A 19,726-nucleotide genomic window follows, 5' to 3' on the forward strand; every position below is an offset into this window, starting at 1 on the left:
AGCTTGAAAAAGAGTCCACTCAAAATACTACCCAGCACATAGCAGATGGCTATGAGCCAGGTGTGGTTCTGCAACACTGTAACAAGAACATATGTCCAGAGACAACTTGTTAATGTATTGGTTATGGAACATAGACAAATGATTTCAGGAAAGTAGCTCTCAACTGCTGTTGAAAGGTTAAAGAAAATTACTGGATGTGGTTGGATGCCATTTTGCACTCTAAGCAGAGATAAGGGATCTATAGGGAAGCACTCTTTATCATAGACCAGCGCTCTGGACTAAGGTACCATATGGTCCATTTTCCTTTATGACCTCGCCTACACAACTGGGGCAAAAAAACACTAAATCTTATGACAAAGATGCCACCTTGGCAATGCTTTCTATACATCCTAATTGATAGTTTTAACTTTAAATATCATATTCTCAATTTCAAACAGGACTGTGTACTGTAGTTACACATAATGGAGGGCTTCTTATAATAGCATCTTCCACAATTTGAAACGGCTTATAGTCTTTAGACAGTAATTATCTAGGATTAGACATGGCACAAACGTGACCTCATATAAAATTGCATGAAATACCACATAGCCTGATGCAAGACTAATGGAGAGGCATTCTATTATTGCTGCTTCAGTGGCACTTACGAGAATAGATGTGCACAATGCTTCAATTTACTGTCACTTTACACTTTAATCCTGTGACAATGGAGATCTGTAGGAGTAATCATATGAATCTGTTTGTTCATTGGCTAAAGATTATTCTCAAAAAATGTATGTTTGATTAAAAAAAAAATCCTCATAGATGTACAGTTATTTTTGACAGTCTTCAGGACCACAGAAGTATTAATAATATCTCATGGTTAGCTGTATCTTCAGCTTCAACACCCTGGGCTGTACTGTTTGAAAGTGATTTTGTTCAAACTCAGCCTCTTTTAGCTCTAAAATCATTGTATATTTTCTAACTACTTTTTCCTCACCTGCAGGGAGATTGTTGAAATGAGGTTCAAAGTCACGTTTCCATCCTTTACAGAAATCTAAGGTTTCAACTTTTGAGAAGATGTGGGCCTTTATGAGCAGCAAGCCAAGTACATCACTGGTAAAGTCTATTGAAGATGGAATTCAGAGGGTGATGAAGTCTGACTATGCTCTCATTATGGAGTCCACAACTATCGATTACATCACTAGGAGGAATTGTAACCTGACACAGGTGGGGGGGCTCATCGACAGCAAAGGCTATGGCATCGGCACTCCCCTTGGTAAGACCTGCAGATACCCAGAGAATATATTTGACACCGCCAAATAAAAAGTTGAAGCCTTTTTAAGTTATGTGTTAGGTGAGCAATTGCTTTTTAGACAAAGTAGAGGCATAAGATTTTTTTTAGCTACTAGTCAGACAGTATGACACAACGTGTTTATGAACCTTATTATCACAGAATCCAGCTGGCATTTCTTCCAAAGTAAAACAGGCCTTATGTTGCTTCCAGGCTCCCCTTACAGGGACAAAATCACCATAGCAATCCTAAGCATCTTGGAGGATGGGCGCCTGCACATGCTGAAGGAGAAGTGGTGGAGTGGGAGCAGCTGCTTGGATGAAGAGCGGCGCGAGACAGGCCCCATGGGTATCCAAAACCTGGGTGGTATATTCATTGTGCTGGCATCTGGCCTAGTGCTGTCGGTTTTTGTGGCAATTGCTGAATTCATCTACAAACTAAGGAAGACTGCAGAACGTGAGCAGGTATGTGTCCCCATAAATCATTCAGAATTTATCAAAGGTCCAGTGTGTAGGATTTAGAATCCACTAGGAGAAAAAGAATATAATATTCATATTTATGTTTTCATTGGTGTTCAAGCTCTCGAAAATGAGAATCAGTGTGTTTTTATCATCAACGAAACATTGGCTCAAGAGTGTGCCTTTCACGTTTTGTGCATTTAGTTGAGCTGAGGAGTATTCAGTTGGTTCACTGCTAGATGCCGCTAAATCACACACAGGACCTTTAATTTGATCTTTACACTTTGGTTTCGAGGACTGAAAATTAATAATTAATTGAATTATGCCCCACCGGGGTTTCAGTATGTTTCTTCCTCAATTTTAGCAAAGTTACCCATTTTGTGATGATACACATGGCCTCAAAATCAAAGCTGAGCTCTATTCATGGCTTTTAGTTCAAACATTTTATAAAAGGATTTGCATGCCTTTGGCTAATCTCTAGGAGTACTTGGCCATAGCACCACAACGTTTACTTATTTTAACAGGCATAATTGCAAATTGGAGCATCGAGAATTAATCCATTATTAGTCATTGGAGATGTCAGAATAGCACAAACCCTTTACTGTTATAAATCACTAATTTGAGTCATACTAAGTGAGTAGTTACGTGCACACTCATGCACTACACTTGTTCACTCTTTCTGACGCAGCAGCAATAATAAACTGAGTGCAGGCTACATGTGGCAGTGGTGCGATTTGACATTGCTGACAGCCATGGATGTACATGCACACACACACTCACACACACACCAGCACTAACACAGCATGAATGTTATGTTCGAATGCATTTTGTGCTCTTTAGACTGTCGACACTCTCTGCTGTCAGAACAATTTAAAGCTAAGGCATTTACCCCCCGTCCCTTTCCCCTCTTCTCCTTCTTGTTCCCATCCCCTCATCCTCCCTTTTTGCCCAGAGGTCTTTGTGCAGTGCCATGGTGGACGAAATCAGACTGTCGTTCACCTGCGAGAGGCGGGTGAAGCACAAGCCTCAGCCTCCAGTCATGGTGAAGACGGATGCAGTGATCAACATGCACGCATACAACGACCGACGACTCCCAGGAAAGGACAACATGAGCTGCAGCACTGGGATGACTCCCGTGTTCCCATGACAATGTGCTCCCCACAGGGAAAGAATCTCCTGAGCAACGTGTCAGGAATGGTGCCAGAGACTAGAGACAATGGCATAGACGCAATCACCAGATTCACCATTAACCACAGTGACATGGGGACACTAACAAAACATGGTCAACTCAAAATGGCAGCATCAGCCACACAGGTATGACAACATTCACCACTGTGGTCCAAAACACAAAAGGTAAAGGAAATATTGGGAGGAGGTTCTGGGAAAACAGTACACCGAAATAATCAGTTTCCAGTGTGATGTTTACGTGCACAACACAAAAACACAAGAAAATACACTTTGTTCAAGTAATCCTCAATCGGTTAAAAGACTGATTGAAAAATTTCATTGGAAAATATGGACTGAGGAGAGAAGAAACGCTTTGTTAAGAATGGCAATAAATGACAGATATACAAGGAGGAAAAGGATAAGCAGTTTTCTTGGAGATCAGTTGAGCCACACATTAAAATTATGATACCAAGTTCTTACTTACATCCTGTTATTTACACAAACTCTGAATGGCCTTTGACAGCAGTGAATAGTTTTACCTCAAACATGTTGTCTCGGCTTAAATCTTTGAGTTGTAAGCTGCAGGACCTGGATATCAGTGGAAACCCATATTGAGATACAACAGTTTGTTGAAGTTGTTATGTGAAATTAACTTTATCGTTACACAGAAGCAATTAATCACTGATGCAAAGCAAAGCTGGAATCGGGAGACATCTTTGTAAAAAAGAATCCATCATGGACCATTAAATCATGTTGTTTTAGGACTGGATTTATTTGACCAGAAGTACATTTTATGTCAAAATCATTTTGTACAAGAGTGAATTTTTAATCAGTTTAATTGCCAAAGATCTGACCTTTCAGTATAACAATACAGTAAACAGTACAGTATGGGCCAGTTCCTGCTCACTTGGCTTTTTAGAGAGCACTTATTTTGTGTTTAATGCAAGGTAAATTGGAGTGTCTTAAATGGGACAATTAAGGGATTTTGCTATAACAGTTTTTCCAGCCATGCAGGGTAATACGTATCCAAAGCTACTTGTATTTGGCACAGTCATGGCAATGTATTTCCTAGTTTTGCGATCCACCTCTCCTCAAAATATTTTTATCAATACTGTAATTTAAAACAATCACAATCATTGCATACGAAGCATAAGGGGATAAAAAAAAAAGATGAGTTCCTGAAAAAAATGTCATTCTGAAAATATAATCTTTGTCCTGTGTGAATTTCAAAAGGTTAATCATGGAAATATTGAGCAAATATGAAAACAGTTTAAATTTTTTTTTTTCTTTTTTTTTTTTTTGCTCGCTTTGATAAAAACATACGTGCAGAATGATTTGGAAGGCACTGCATCAGGTATTTCTCTCTATATCTTAGTTTAATTGTAAGTCACAGAGACAAAAGGTAGGAGACTGTGACCTTAAAAATACAGTGCATTTTTTGAGTGCATTTAATTGTATCCATTGAAGTATGTGCTGGACTTTGTCCATGTGTGGCTACCAGACCACTGAATGTCCCAAATACTCCTGAACACATTTTTTGAGCAGTTATCAGCTTCATTCATCAGATGTGATGTAGAGGCTTTTTGGCAGGAAACTGTTTGTGTGCCAAGGGTGTGGTTTAGAAATGTGAAAAGATTTCAAAGGTTATCTCAGACTTGAAAGCCAGAAGCTTTTTCTGTTTAATTAGCGAGGACAAAGTAAATTCTTACTTGCGTGTGAACATGGTGAAAGAAAATGGATGGATAAACAGAAGACAGATGATGATTTCATGTGTTCATGTTGAGTTTAATTCCTATTGCATAAGTGTACATCTTCAGCAAGTGTCATGGCATAGGAAGATTCAAGGAGTCTGTGGGCTGCTGTTACCTGGGAGCTGAATGAACAGCAAACCTCTGTGAGGTTTACATCGTCGGTACATTGAGACATAAAAAAAAAAAAAATCGTAACTATCTATGATTAAAGGAAACTCCAATCTGTAAAACTTAGCGTTGGTTTGGTAGAGATTCACTGTATAATTGTTTATCGATTCCCTTCTGCAAAGTAGATTATGTAGATAAGATCAGCAGGAGAAAATGTATTTTGCTAAATTTATACGGTTATAAATTAATTCTTTTCACAGTCAGATATGTTATAGATGCTATTTATTTCATTGGTGAGATCACTTAAAGCTACTTCCTCACTTAACTCCTGTTCCACAGCCCCAAACCTTGTTTATTTATTTAATGGAAATGAATTATATTATGGTATATTGGATTACTATCATCCAGATGGAAAAAATGTATGTTAATCTTATTTTATGATGGCTAATAAATTTCTATAAGGTGAACATGAAACGGAAATGTTAAGCTGCTCCAACACTTAGGGGATATTCCCTTAGAGTATGGAGAGTTGAGTTTATCTTATGTAATTGGACCTTAACTGCTCTTGAAATCCTGACTGCAGCCGATATGTGGTCATAACACTGTTATCCTCATGTATATTGTAGCTTTCCATGCAGGTGATTCAGACACTCAACTTTACTTGTATTTCACTTCTGTAATGTGAAAATAATCAAAAATTTCATCATAATAAAAAAATGAGTTGGAATTTCAACAGGGATACTGATTTGGCTGATTCAGTCAGTTTGGTTATTGAATATATACATCATTTTTATAAATCAATGTGAATAATAATGTCATTTTTCACAAAATTATATGAAATGTGAGAGAAAAGTAATGCAAAATGTAAGCTACATAACCTGTGTTCCATTAGCAGTGTGTGATATGAGTTTTGATTTTCCAGCAGTCACAACGGTATGCCTTTTTATGTATACCTTTCTTTTGAGTTGCACAGCTTCTATCATTTGGCAGAAAACCTTTCAAACAATATGAAAAATATGTTGGTGCAAACCAGGGTTTTCTCTGTGGACATGCAGGATTTCTATGAATATAGTTTTTGTAAGATTTTGTAAAAAAAAAAATAATAATAAAAAAAGATTTTGTTTTCCTAGTAACTGTATGTGTTAAGAGAATATTAGAATAACCGACATGTCAGTAAAACATGGGGAAATTCAACAAAATATTATAGAAAAGCTATTGAATTATTTTCTTTTTAACACATTGTGAATAATTCAATTGTACAGTTTGCTGTATGGGTTATATGAAGTTTTAAATAAAAAAAAATACAAACTCTTTATATCTCCTGTTGAGCTACTTGATTAATTGGTGTTGATTGGTGCTACCATGCTGAAAAAATGGATTTAGAATGGTATGGTCAAAAGTGTGTGTGTGTGTGTGTGTGCGTGTGTGGCTCTCAATCAAGTTTAACAGTTAAGAGAGCATTAGCAATGCCTGTTTGTAATTAGTATGTTGAAGTTTAGTAGTACCCAATATTTTTTTACTGATTACCTGCAACATGATTGGGTTACATATGACAAACCAAGCTTAAAACTACAGTGACTAATGAATGTAAGGAAATGTATTGAAAAATAATTTAAACAAATAGAAATAAGACTACACCATGATGATTATTGCACTAATTTACCAGATGTCAAATGAGAAAACTAATGCATAATATGCTTCCATGTGTGTAAAAACAAAGGGATTTTTTTTCTTTTCCCAATCAAGAGTTTCATATCCTACGCACAAGATTTTATGGTGTGCAAGAATTGCACAAATCATTACTCCCCCCCAAAAAGGTTGCAGAGACTTTTGTCTTTCTAGCCAGAAATCTCAAAATGCACTGACAAATCTGGCTCAGTTTCAACAAACAGATTATTCTCAGTTAAATATCCTTCTGATCCAAGTGTTGAATGTCCACCATTTATGGAATTTCACTTTGCGGGATTAAGTATTTTCAGCTTTATGTGATTGAATATCAAACAAAGGGGACAAACATAACACGACAAAGCAATGGTCTCAGACAAATGCCTTTCATCATAACCATGACTAATATCCACAATGCATTTTGTCACAGTTAATATTCAGGTCACACAAAGGAAAAGTGATAATGCTATATTGCTCCGAATGATATGAGAAGATGGATGAGGAAACTGCTGCTTAGATAGTTAGCAAGACGCAGCTCAGTAGCTGGCCAATGCATGTGGTAGCTCTGTGTGCCAAAACAAGAACATGGAGGAACCTTTTAAGACCTACCATCTGAAAATCTTCCATCAGTACCATTAAACCTTTCTCACAGAACGGGCTACTTTTTCTTATATTCTGTCCTTACGTGACATGCATGCAATAGTTACTGCATCATAAGGTTGCTCAGCTCTATTGTGTAAAATCTAAATTAGAGAGGGAGAAACGAATAAACACATGCATGAAGGCATGCATGTTGTGATGTGAGGTAGCCAATCAACTGTGATAGACAGAGACTGACCTTGCTGGAAAACGTGCGAGTTAAAAAAGCAGGGGGAAACCCCAGGCTATGGCGTTGAGGAGCAGCAGGCGCATAATGAGCGATGGGCAGGGGCCTTGTGCCTAATGGGAAGATTTATTATCTCTCACTATCAATTAATCCCTTCGGACAAACCGGGGCCAGCAGCAGTGCATCAGAAGTATGTAAAAGAGAGAGAAAGAGAGAGAGACCGATGGTGGATGGGAGTCAGCCAGACGAAGAGAAAGAGATGTGAAAGGACAAGAGAGGTGCAAGGAACGGGAGGAGTGTGGGGTTAAATGAAACAAAAAGATTGAGGTGAGTATGGGAAAAAGCTAAGGAGACTGAAGAAATGATTTGAAGGCAATACCCACATAGACATGAGAGCTATACCTTGAGTGAAGAACAAGGGGTTAATGATAAAGTGAAGAAAAGGGTATAGTTAGTAGTAAGATATGAGCAAGGGAAGACAATGCAGGAATTAGATGACATAGATATAAAACGGGAACAAAACGATGAGTAAAACAGGAACATAAAACAGAATTTGGAAGACTGATATAATGCAAGCCACTTTGTGCACATGCTTTTAAAGATCATACTGTTTGTTCAGCATCAAACGTCTAAGCAGGGTGGTGGTGCAATAATGTAGATAATGATCTCAGGAAGTAGGTCAGCTAATATAGACTATTTTAAGAAGTGAGCCTTTTTGAAAATAAGCTACACAGTTACTAAATGGCTTTTAATGAAAAGAATTATTCCATTCAAAGTCAGAAGTATGCAGTGGTGCTCAATTATGTTAGAGTGGCTTTTAAGAAAAAAAGACATCTTTCTTTTTTTAGCATTTAAAGTCTATGTTGATTTAATGTTAATGGGCTGCAGCCTAATGTTGGACTATAAACTATTTATCTAGAGTGGTTTTACATAGTGTTCCTCATGTTGTGAAAAGCAGAAGCAGGGAATGACATTAGGACTTGGCAGTACATTTATAGCTCTCAGTCTCATGTCTTCAAATGTATTCTCAAGTATTTCAATGTACTATAAGTGAAATGCTGCATGGGGAAAGTACAACCTAAAGCTGACCTCCAGCATCGTTTTACCATTAAGGAGACTGCCTCGGTCTGCTGCCCATGCACGCTGGTGGCAGTTTTCTCACTCTGATGGCACATGTCCAGACCAGTGCTCTTTTTGATGACCTTGACAGGGCTGTCAGTGGGTGATGTTCTGCTTGACACTCCAGGGTGATGTGCTAGAGCCCGACAGCTGTGCATCATCGACCCATTTGGGGGCGAATGAATGCCCGACCCTTGCTATTCCCATCTCTGTGGACCCACTGGGCGAGGGACCCATCTTAACTGAATCTGCACTAGAGGTTTGGCTTGATAGGAGGGGCCAGTGTGTGCTGAACCTTATTAAAGGCACTGCAATCATCCCAGAAAACTGAATTCCCAGCAGGAAGTGCAGCTATATAACTGTAAAGGATACAGGTGAATAAAAGTTGTTCTGGAGAAATGAAGGTCGATACCTTTGAACTGAAGAGTAAAGGATATTGCAAAACAGATTATGGGAAGTTAACTTTATAATCTGAAAGCAACATTATGCAAGTATTTTTGCACTTTGGCTGCCCAATAGTTTCAGGGTTTCAGGTCGCAATTCATTTATAAATATGAAAAAACAAAAACAAACCAAAAAAAAAACAAAAAAACAGCTTAACACACGCATTTGTTATGATAACTTCACTTATGATCAAACACAGGTCAGCAACTTTTCACAACCAAACACCAAGCAACTGCAACAACATAAAATATGGCAATTCAGCTAATAGTACCTACTAGTAGTCCCACAGCACAGCTTCTGATATGTTTTTTCCACAAAAGATTCTATTATCATGTTGAAATTCTTAAACATTCAACATGCTTTGCAATCAGAAATGTTTGATTCACCCCTACACTCAACTGAATGGGAAGCGAATATTCACCAATGCTAATTTTGCATACGTGGGAACACACACACCCCTTAAGTTACAGCTGATGCAAACCCAACATTTCTTAGTGCTTTTGCAGCTTCACAACAGCAGTTTAAAAAGCAATCGAAAAAGCAGTCATTTTAGACATCTTTTAATAAATTGAAATCTTTTAAAAAATCTTTGCAAGGGAGTAATGGAACAAAATGAGGAGTGATCTTTTGCATGAAGAGTTGCAAGCAACAACCCTGACTCTTCAGAAAAGTTATTTATCATGTATTTTACAATTATTCATCATGAAGGAGTAAACATTTTGTGTTATTCACAGGCCTGAAAAGATTCTTAATCTTAACAGGCCAAAATGGGAAACCGGAGTCTCGTCACATGTATTCCAGCGATATAATTCAAACATCAAGACTGTATTAACACTGGCACATTTTCATTTTTGTATGAGAGCAGCATGCCAAAGCTGGATTACAAGACTAATAGAAGGTCCATTGCACTGTCCATCCCAATAACATTTAAAATGATGAACAATTAATGAGTGTGTAATTACAGCACACCATAATGTGCTAATGAACTGGTACCACAGTGGGAATACTCATACATATTCAACCTTCCATAATGAGCTTGGCATTACATGTATCGTATTTGTACAGGAAGGCACCATATGGCAGAATGTCGGAATGAGAGAAAACCATTGTTTATTCCCGGCTCCATCTCTTTTATTGCAAATCACTAACACCATCAGTATCAGAGCTTTACCCTCACACCATCATATTGAATTATCCATTTGGCTTTAGGTGAAATAGTCTGATAAAGATGAAATGCCTTGGCGACTTGCTCTTTCTGTTCTCTGTCTCTGACCCTGATAATGACTGGAATAGAGGCTTTTCATGAATATAAATATAAAACTGAATGAAAGGCAATTTTCCCCAGCGTGCATAAAATAACACTCTTGAACATTTAATATGAAGTAGCATTCGTCAAGAAGGTATTGTGCTTTTGCAGTTTAATATTACGCTGTGTGCTCAGCGGCCACTCTATTAGGTACAACTCTTCATTTATATATCATTCAGTCTTCCAGAGTGAGTCATATGTAAAGGAAGCCTAAGGCCTAAGCACACTGTAGAACTTACACACACTGTTCAGTTACATGTCAGAATACGCATAATGCAACAATTACATATTTTTAACTTTGAAAAAGTATCATCATTTTTATGAGCATCTGAGCCCTTACCTGGATTTTGTGCGGCAGACAAAGCTCAAACAATCAGCTTCAACAAGACCCATCCAAGCTGACAGACAGACCACAAAGAATATCACGGTTCAACCATCATGTCTTAATGCTGGTAGATTAAACCAGAAAACTAGTTAAAGCTATAGTGGGACAGAATGATGGAGGAATTGGGAAACATGCATGACTTTGACATGAGCAATATGACTCTATCTGATGATATTGGTAGTATCAATTGACTTGATTGAGTGAAATTTTTTTATAGATAGTTAATATACAAGTGGCCCCCAGATAAAGAAGTCATTAAAAAGATGAAGCTGAAGAGGTATTATGAAAAGGCAGCTGCAAGCAGCATCTGCAACATCCATTACTTCATTTTAGAAGAAAAATGAATCACACTACAGTGTACATTAATATAATAAAGCATAAACATTCCAGTATGCAGTACAGGTAAAATGCTGTATTGGTCTCAAATTCCTGAACTGAAAAATACCTGTAATGCCAAAAATCCACGTAAACAAATCTTCAAAACACAATATGCATGACAAACTACAACAGAATGAGTTCCTACAGTTGTAAAAATATGTAACACAGATAAAATACTTTACCTAGAAGGTCAACCTGTGCCTAACTGTTGTTCCATCCTGCTGATTTAGGGACAGCCACTTTCTTTCAGTGAGGACTTACTAATACTGGATTGTACTTATATCACCATTTTAGACCAATAAAATATTATCTGAATGCCAGATTCTCCCTACACATAGTTCCTTACAATGTGTAACTTTAAGTTGCCTTTGAAAATGAGCAAATGGAACAAGTATTGTGCTTATGTAAATGTCATACTACACTCAACATTCATATCACAACCTACTGCCAGGCATCATGAAACTGCAATACAATCATACAGAGAAAGAAAGCTTCAGGAAGTCAGCAGCCCCCTCAGGCTTTTGCTTAACTGTCACCAAAACAACCAGATTCGTTCAAAGGTGCTCATTTGTGTCACCACACATGCAGAAATTGTTGTTTTCTGCTGCCAGATGACTACCTACCAACTATCAGCCCAAACAATGGATCACAGACCAGCAAAGCACCTTTGAGATGAAACGGATAAAACCTTAGCAGCGTGAACGTTTCACTGAAGTCACTTCAGAAAATGCTCAGTGTTATCCAGCCATCAAAGGTTGAGATTCCTTTGAAAGCTGCTAGCATCTCATTGAGTCCATGTATAGAGGAATTCAGTGTTCCAGATGAAACAGGGCCAGCACTACATTGTTGCTATTGCTGTCATTGTATCAGTGACAATGATAGAAAAAATTTCGATTGGATGAAGCGAACTGCAATTGGATCAAGCTTCATCCAATTCCAGAGCTGTGTGCTCAATGCCTGCAGGGAGCCTTGGAGTTTAAATTTCTCAAAGGTGGGGGGAGGTACCATCACCAGATATTCATTTGCAGGATTAAACTGTTGTGGCGAATCTTTTTATTTCCCGTTAGCAATGACTGAGCAGCTCCCTCTTGTTGTTAATCTCCACAGCAATCAAATATGAGCCAGTTTGTTAGCTACTCAAGGTTACTAGCCAGTGTCTTGAATTGCTTTGAATCAATAACAAAACAGTTCTACCTGCCTAAGTGGTCCTGGCTAGCTTTATCTAATACAATAGTCACCGAGGACGTTTTTTTTAAGGGTTTGGATTTGTTGTGTAAGGCTGCGCTTTCTCATCATCAAACACTAACTCCAAACCTCCTTGCTCGCAGTACTTGAGAATCTGCTGTCAGTGTTTTATCCCAAGGTTTCTTGCAGCCTACAGCCAGACTGTTTGATGTTGGCCCTGGACCAGACTTCATTCGGTTCCAGAGAGGGGATGAAGTTCACCAGCAAGTGATTTGCTATTCTCTATCAAACTCCATCCATGCATTTCCATTCTTCAGCAGCTTGGGAAGCTGCCAATGTACTCTGGATGTAAACCTCTGTAAAATGTCCTTACAACATAGAGTAGTTATGAAAAAAACATCGAGATTGTACAAAGGTAATGTTTACCATTAATGTTTTGTCTTCAGCTTAAATATTACAGGTGAATGGCTTCTCACAACATTTTCAGTATTGACAAGTAGCAGCTACCCTGGCTTGGCATTTTCACAATAATGATTTGATAAGTTTAATGGAGGCTTTCAGTTCCTACAAAAGGGTGAGGCCAATTTTGCTTTACTGTTGTAAAGCAAAACTGAAGAATCTCTTTTGCTCTCTTTGACTTTGTAGTAGAACATGGAGAATCCTTAGTGATGGAGACAGTCCCTTTTCTATAAGAGGATGTTATGTGGCCTGTCCACAGGGAAGGTGCTAGAGGGCGTCTGGCTGGGTAGGGAAAAGTTTATGGGCTGTGAAGGCCAATTTGAGCAGCTTGATTCCAAACCCACCATGTCACCTTCTTTCCTCTGTAGCTCTCCAACATAATACTGCAAGGAAAAAATGCCACAATCATCAAGGAAACAAATCTCCTGTTCAGAACTATTTGAAATTTTGAGTGGTAGTGGCATGGTTTTGTGTACCTTAAATTGCTCATTAATATTAAATAAGGAAGTGACAGTTGGAGGGACTTGGCATACACTCTTGGCACCTCGAGCGGGATTGCAAGTGATGGCTGGGTGCTTTGTCTAACCCAATATGTGGTGGTTAAGTGAAAGAACAGCTGCTTTGGACTCCTAAGACTGAGGCGCTGTTTGGCAGTGTTGGGATAAAGTGGTCCAACTGCAAAAAACAATATCGTGAATTTCACATTAAGGTTAAACCTGTTTTATTTAATGCATTGCAATTCTTATTCCATATATATTCAGATGAATCAGCCTCCTTTAACCTATTTTAATGCCAACAACTGCAACATGTGTTATCCTGAATATCCAACAGACTTTGGACATCTGTACGATAATGAATTTATTTTTTTTTTTTTTTAACTGTTATTCATCTATGGATGATTAGTCTTTTAAACGATATTCTAGTAAATCTATTCACAGATGATTTCAAGTTTTTTGGATCTGGCTTCCGTAACACATCTTGGCAGGGCTTCCCTGGTTTCAGGCGGTTAACTAACATCACCTTATGCCACGCAATAAATCTGCAGTAGCAAACAAAGCCATGCACTGTAGCCGTAAAGTGCATGATTAAAACATCTGTCTCACTTTCAGTATTTATGGCAGATGAATTCAGCTGTGCTAGACTTGTTTTAATATCCACGCAAAGCTGCAAAAATGTTAATGTGTCGCCTCTGAAAATAACAATTTATGTCCCCTATTGTGTTTTATTTCTGTGGCTGCTTGTTGCCTGTGTTTATGAGTAAGGCCAAATGTAAAGTCATACTTAATTACAGCGCATTATTGCTCAATGAGCCTTTGTTAATGCAAGCTAGTGCTTCAGATATAAAAGATAAAGTGACAACACCTGTAGCTGAGCATAAATGGGACATTGTATTACCTTCTTCTGTGATAAGGAAAAATCGAGTAATTCAATTTATCAGTTCGTTCACAGGAGTGAATTTGGACATCTTTTAACTTTTGTTGATTAAATTACACGAAAACCTAAATTTTGTGGGTACTGTTGAGTTGTGAAATGGAGGGGAACAGACTTGTCAAGAAAGGGACCTGGAAAGCTGCTTACTGGAACTCCTCCAAGTGTTCAAGTCAGACTTTGCAATAAAAAGCCTCCAGTTCTGAGGGAAGATTTGGACCCCCACAACGATTCCACGGCATTGCAATTCCTTGCCTTTGACATCTCCGACTAAAAGACCGTTAGGAAATGTTGCTTGGCATGAAGCGAGTGGCGCTGGTTTCATTGGCGGTTAGTGCCATTGCATATGGGAAGCCCTTCAAAGTCAGCCGTCATGCCGCAGGCAGCATTCTAATGAGGTCATCAATAACCTGCAACAGCTGCTCAGAGAGAGAGACCTCATCTGTTAAGCTCTAGCCACCAGTGACTCTGCTGTAACTGAACAAACAGCTCCAAAATAATGAGAGGTATTCTATGGAAGACGCAGCATTACTTTACTATGAGCCATTAATTGGCGGGCCTGCGGTACATTTAAAAAGTGACAGCGGTGACAGTGAATGAGAAGGCTGCAAGTAAATCCCTCAGGATCTGTCATTTAGTCCAATGCAATGCTTTGTAGAATGAGCCTCTCAAAACAAGGCAACAGCAAACGTGTCACCCTCTACAAAAGATTCACACTTTGAGCCAATCACAGACAAGTAAACAATCATTGCAGGTTTCCCCACAGGCAGATGGGTAGCAAACATAACAAAACTTTCTTTACTGGTTTTCAACCACACATTCATACACATATTCACAAGCTCAGTCACGGGACACATAATTTCATAGCAGCATCTTATTATTGCATGTTATTGTGTATTATGTGCAATTAACAAATGTCCCAGTGTCCCAAAACTTGAAGCTGAAGTGCAAATATTAAAATGTGCTTCTAAGCCAATAATATTCATCATTCCTGAAAATCTGATTAGCAGCATTAGACATAACTTTCATTACTTGATGAATAAAAAACACTGCCTGGTAAGAAAAAAAAAGAATGAATTTTATTGCAGTAACTATCCTGTGTTTTTCTCTAAACATTAAAGTCCACCAAGCATATATTAAGAAAATGAGACACCCCAAGGTCTTCAAATCTTAACCACTGGACAGCCTGTACTCTGATGCTGAATAACTAAAAAGGTTAAAATGACCCTTTTGAGTTATTCACCATTTGATTTAACTGTGATTCAGCAGTTTTCCACAAATTTCAGTAATTTACTGCAACATTAGCAATGGACAGAGACAGGCAGACTGAACAAGGATAAACAAGGGCCAATCAGAAACCTCTGACCTAAATCAGCATGAGTAGTAGTTGCAGGGTACATGAAAAGGTCAAAGTGACCTTCTGGTTTCAATATTGGAGGTAAAATTTGGATGAATGACTTCTGATCTTCAATTTCCTTCCCTGAAACATCTCAGTGTCAAGCTTTTGCTGGTCTCACCATGATGTATGGGATTTGTTTTTGTCATCATTGCATGGTTGACCCCTTCGCCATCTCACGGTTGGAGACAACATGAACTCATCTATTTGTGTGACATTTGCTGCATGGCACCTGTAACCTGAAGGAGGCCTCTTATGCCTCCGTAAGTGTCAGAGGAAGATGACCCAAGACAGCGAGATGTTTTTAGCCCACAGATCATTCTTTCGTGGATAAAGCAACACGAACCAGAAAACAGAAGCAACTCTGTGGTGACAAAATGTTTGCCAGCCTGCTTGAAAAGTCCGATGAATACGAGTTCTGTGAATGCATAGGTTCAACAGCCAGTGTGATTGATATGCTTGCCAGAAGTACAGGAGCTGTGAAGCTGTAGGATATTGTACCTAAATCGCATATATTTACTCACTACACAGGAAAAATGTACATGAAACATTTCCAGGTGTATTTTAATCCTTAAAATAAATGTTAGGAGGTGCACATTACCATCACAAATAAAACATTGTTTTTTCCAGTTACCTTGTTTCAATTTATTGTTCACAGAAAAGTGCAGACCTAGCAGTGCTTCCCAATTAAACAAACCTAAGCATAGTATCTTAGTGGTACACTGACTGACAAATATATCACAATATGGGTAATAAGATAAGATAAGATAATCCTTTATTAGTCCCATTACTGGGAAATTACAAAAAAAAATCTAAAGTGCTAACATAATGTATACAGAAAACTCAAGAAATCAAGAAAGCTAACGAGCATTGATCAAACTCGACTCAAATATGTGTCATTCAAATTATGCTTAACATGTGCTAGATTTCGATTTTGTGGTACGATGCGTTTGAACCTTGCAACTCTGAAGCTTCTTGGATAAGAAGCTTCAGAGTTCAGAGTTCATACTGGACTGTTGACTGACTCATTGATTTGGTTGTCACTAGCTGACATCATAGTAATTATTTGAGTGTGATTATTTTCTACTGTAATTATACTATACTAACTATTGCAAATCTACTACTAGTTTGGAATACACATCTCCACAGCTGCTAATACATATGCATTTCATTGCACACTTTAAACCTTTTACTTTTAAGATCAGACTCTGGGTGCCAGATTCATTCTTGAATGGTTAGTATAGGCATTGCTGTGACGTTGGGCAACATGAATAAAATTTCTGTTAAGCCCCTGTTTCTCTGTAGTTCTGCCAAAATGGCTTGCATGCAGAGGAAAGTAGGGAGGTGTTGGACGGATTAGGAAGAGGTTATATAGCTGAGGCTCACTTGCAGTAGGGCACACCGAGGGTGGCAAGACAGGTTCAGCAGATGCAGCTGGAACATGGCCACACAGTCACAGATTAGATTTGGAGGGCTAATTATAAGAAAAGCAGCAGCTGAGAGCAGCCTCACCACAATACTAATGTAAATCCAAAGTAGAGTTAATGAATGAAACAGGATTTTAAAATAGATGCATGAGATCCTCTATTAAAGTACATTCATGCAACACAAATCTGCTGCTGCTGGCGGTTCTGTGCTGTTAACAATATTCATTTTTTTTCCTGGAAGTTTAGGCTCCCCGACTCTCCATTCTCTGTTTTATTATGATGGTTTTCTTGTTTTAATGTACCTCATCTGTCATTTAATCACCCTGATTATACATTTATTTACCTAATGGAATCTACTTAGCCCTGCCAGCCCTCTTCAAAATGATGTATTGCTCTTATTGATGGACTGATTTCTATAAACTGCTTGTGTTCCCTCTAATTGTCCTCACTGATTAATTTTCACTATCTTGTCACAAACGTCTCCTTTATTTAGTCTGCACATTCATTTGTGTATGGATGTGTGTCAGGCCTGTTAGTTAGGCCCTTCCAGCAAGGCTCGGGTTACTGGAGATTACCTTATAAAGTGACGGGTGATCCCCATTTGGTTGATGAAATCTTAGAAATTCAATTTAGTACCAGTACAGTGTAGAATATGCGATTGTGGCATTGCAGGGAACAGTGCAGTATTTTTAAAGTGCAACTGCCTACATGAGTGAAGTTATGCAAGAAATACTGTGTTTAGTTGAGACACTGGAAGCACTGGAGCCGGCAAAAAGTGAGCGTAACGTGCAGTCTGACCTCTCCTTGTCCTCTCTGTAACTTCAGCAATAGTTAACATCATAATGCTGCTATTTATGGCACCTGTTAAATAAGGCAATATTTCAAGATCGATTTTGCTGACACTCACTCCCCCCTTTGGCACTCTCTTCCAACACACGTTGGATTTGATAACTCAAGCTGTATTGATTTTTCTATAAGCAAAAATAGTCTGCGCAGAGGCATAAACAAAAAATATTGGTTATGTCCACATGCTTTTTTAAAGATCAATATTTAAATGTTTGTTTTCTTTGTGCGGAACATTGTAACTTTATATAGTGTAGTATATGTGCTGTACAGTATATATGCACAGGAACCGTAAAATCAATCAATTTTTTTCCTAAAACAAGTGAAAGAAAAAAATTGAATGCGAATCAGTATCTAGGAAGTTTTTCAGGTTGCATCAATTTCCAGAAAAATGTACGCTGGCTGGTTGTCACAACTTCATATGCTTAAGGCATGACACTAGAAAGAGTGTCACTTCTCCGACTGCAAGATTGCCTTGTATGCTATATATCTTCTTGGCAAGGTGAGGTGATATACAGGAAGATTGCTGCCCAGACACAAAAGAAATACACAGAGTCCAACAAATGCTGAGAAGGTAATGGTGAGACAGTGTTTGGAAAGGTTTTGTGGGATGGAAGAAAAAAAAAATCTGGGAGGAAAATAGAGAGAGAGGGACCATAGCATTCGAATGGCAGATTGGGATCTATTTTCCTGAGTTGGGGAGAAAGTGACAGAGACTAATGGATTTCTGTGCCTGGTGTGATTAAGAGGCTGTACTAAACCTGAGATTATGTGCTGATATCTGCTGGGAGCTGCTTGACGCTGGCTGATCATAATCAGTGAACCCAAGACAGTCGAGAAGTCATTCACCTCTCTGTCCGCAGCACTCAGCTCGCCCTGCATATCTGGTGTGGTTATGTCTGAACAACACAGCCATCTTCCCTACAATCTCATACTGTTATAATAATACAGTTTTGATTTAGCTGCAACTAAACGTGCATTTCTTGCTAAGCACATCAGAACACATAAGAATGTAGTTCACATTTCAGTATAGAAAAGAAGTATAGAAAATGCTGTATTTTTGTAAACCCATACTGACAACTCAATGAGTGCGCTAAACTAAACTTAAAGTTTCATGGAGCAAACATGAGCTGTGCCTCATGAAACATTGCTGATGCTCTTATGCATGGTCCTTGGGCTTCACTGCTCCGTTGCGCATTTTAATTTTAATCTTAATCAATGTTCCGTGCTTTAATGAGAACACTGGTTTTTACACGCTTGTTGACCTGCCAGATCAGGATGTACTAAATGTGATCAGAGTCTTATTAGCCTTGGGTAGGTAAGCGCTAGCCTCCAGTACCCTAACAACCACCCCAACACGCCCTCGAAATGCAAGAACTGCCACAACAAATGTTATTTTATTTTCTAAAGGAATGACACTCTTTGATGAGCCTGGGTATAAATTTAACAAAAAACATGAGTGGGACTTCAGTGCAGCACCTGTGGAAATATGACTCTCGTCAATTCATTCCATACTGTCATTACCACTTAACTGGTCCAGTGGGACTCCTTTCCTGCACAATAACAAGTCCCTGCATCACAACAACCATATGTCCCGGGTTTTCCCTGGGGAAGACGCCTCAGGCTGCGCAGATCCCGTTTCCTTGCTGTCACTTTCAGGCAGAAGAAGGCTGACAGCTATATGTTGTACCACCAAGTTGGATCAGGATGAGATACTTTCCCTTTCAATCTCAATAAAAATCCACAATTACAGTGTGAAGTGATCTTGAGAAAACCTTCCATCTGAATTTCAGTGTCTCGGACTGCGCTGCCTTGCTCAAAGTGTAATAAAATTAAAACAATAATAAAAGTAAGCACATTTAACATATAATGATATAAGACATATAAAGCCAGGTTTAAGTCATGTTTTTTGCTGAAGGTGCAATGCAGAGTTTTCATCTGATAAAATTCTCAGTTGATCAAAAATCGCTATCAATGGGGTCTAAAATGAGACCTGCTAATCATCTCATCTGCCTGAGAGTGAAACCAGATGGATCAGTGTTTGAGAAGGCTGATCTGAATGCAGACAGGTGGAGTGGGCCTATGCAGGTGAGGATCATACAGTCTATCCG

At 38.6% G+C, this 19,726-nt stretch overlaps 1 protein-coding gene across 1 annotated transcript in view; it reads left to right on the top strand.

The window, feature by feature from the left end:
* Positions 1–6,065, top strand: part of grik3 (glutamate ionotropic receptor kainate type subunit 3) — an 86,162-nt gene extending 80,097 nt beyond the window's left edge. The window contains exons 14-16 of the mRNA XM_046398854.1: positions 1,030–1,255; positions 1,484–1,734; positions 2,683–6,065. Of these exons, the coding sequence (XP_046254810.1) occupies positions 1,030–1,255; positions 1,484–1,734; positions 2,683–3,048 (843 nt within the window). The 3' untranslated portion in view covers positions 3,049–6,065. The remainder of the gene's footprint in view (positions 1–1,029; positions 1,256–1,483; positions 1,735–2,682) is intronic.
* The last annotated feature ends 13,661 nt before the right edge of the window (positions 6,066–19,726 follow it).

This window comes from Scatophagus argus, chromosome 9 (genome assembly GCF_020382885.2).
Source record: "Scatophagus argus isolate fScaArg1 chromosome 9, fScaArg1.pri, whole genome shotgun sequence".
Lineage (NCBI taxonomy): Eukaryota > Metazoa > Chordata > Actinopteri > Scatophagidae > Scatophagus > Scatophagus argus.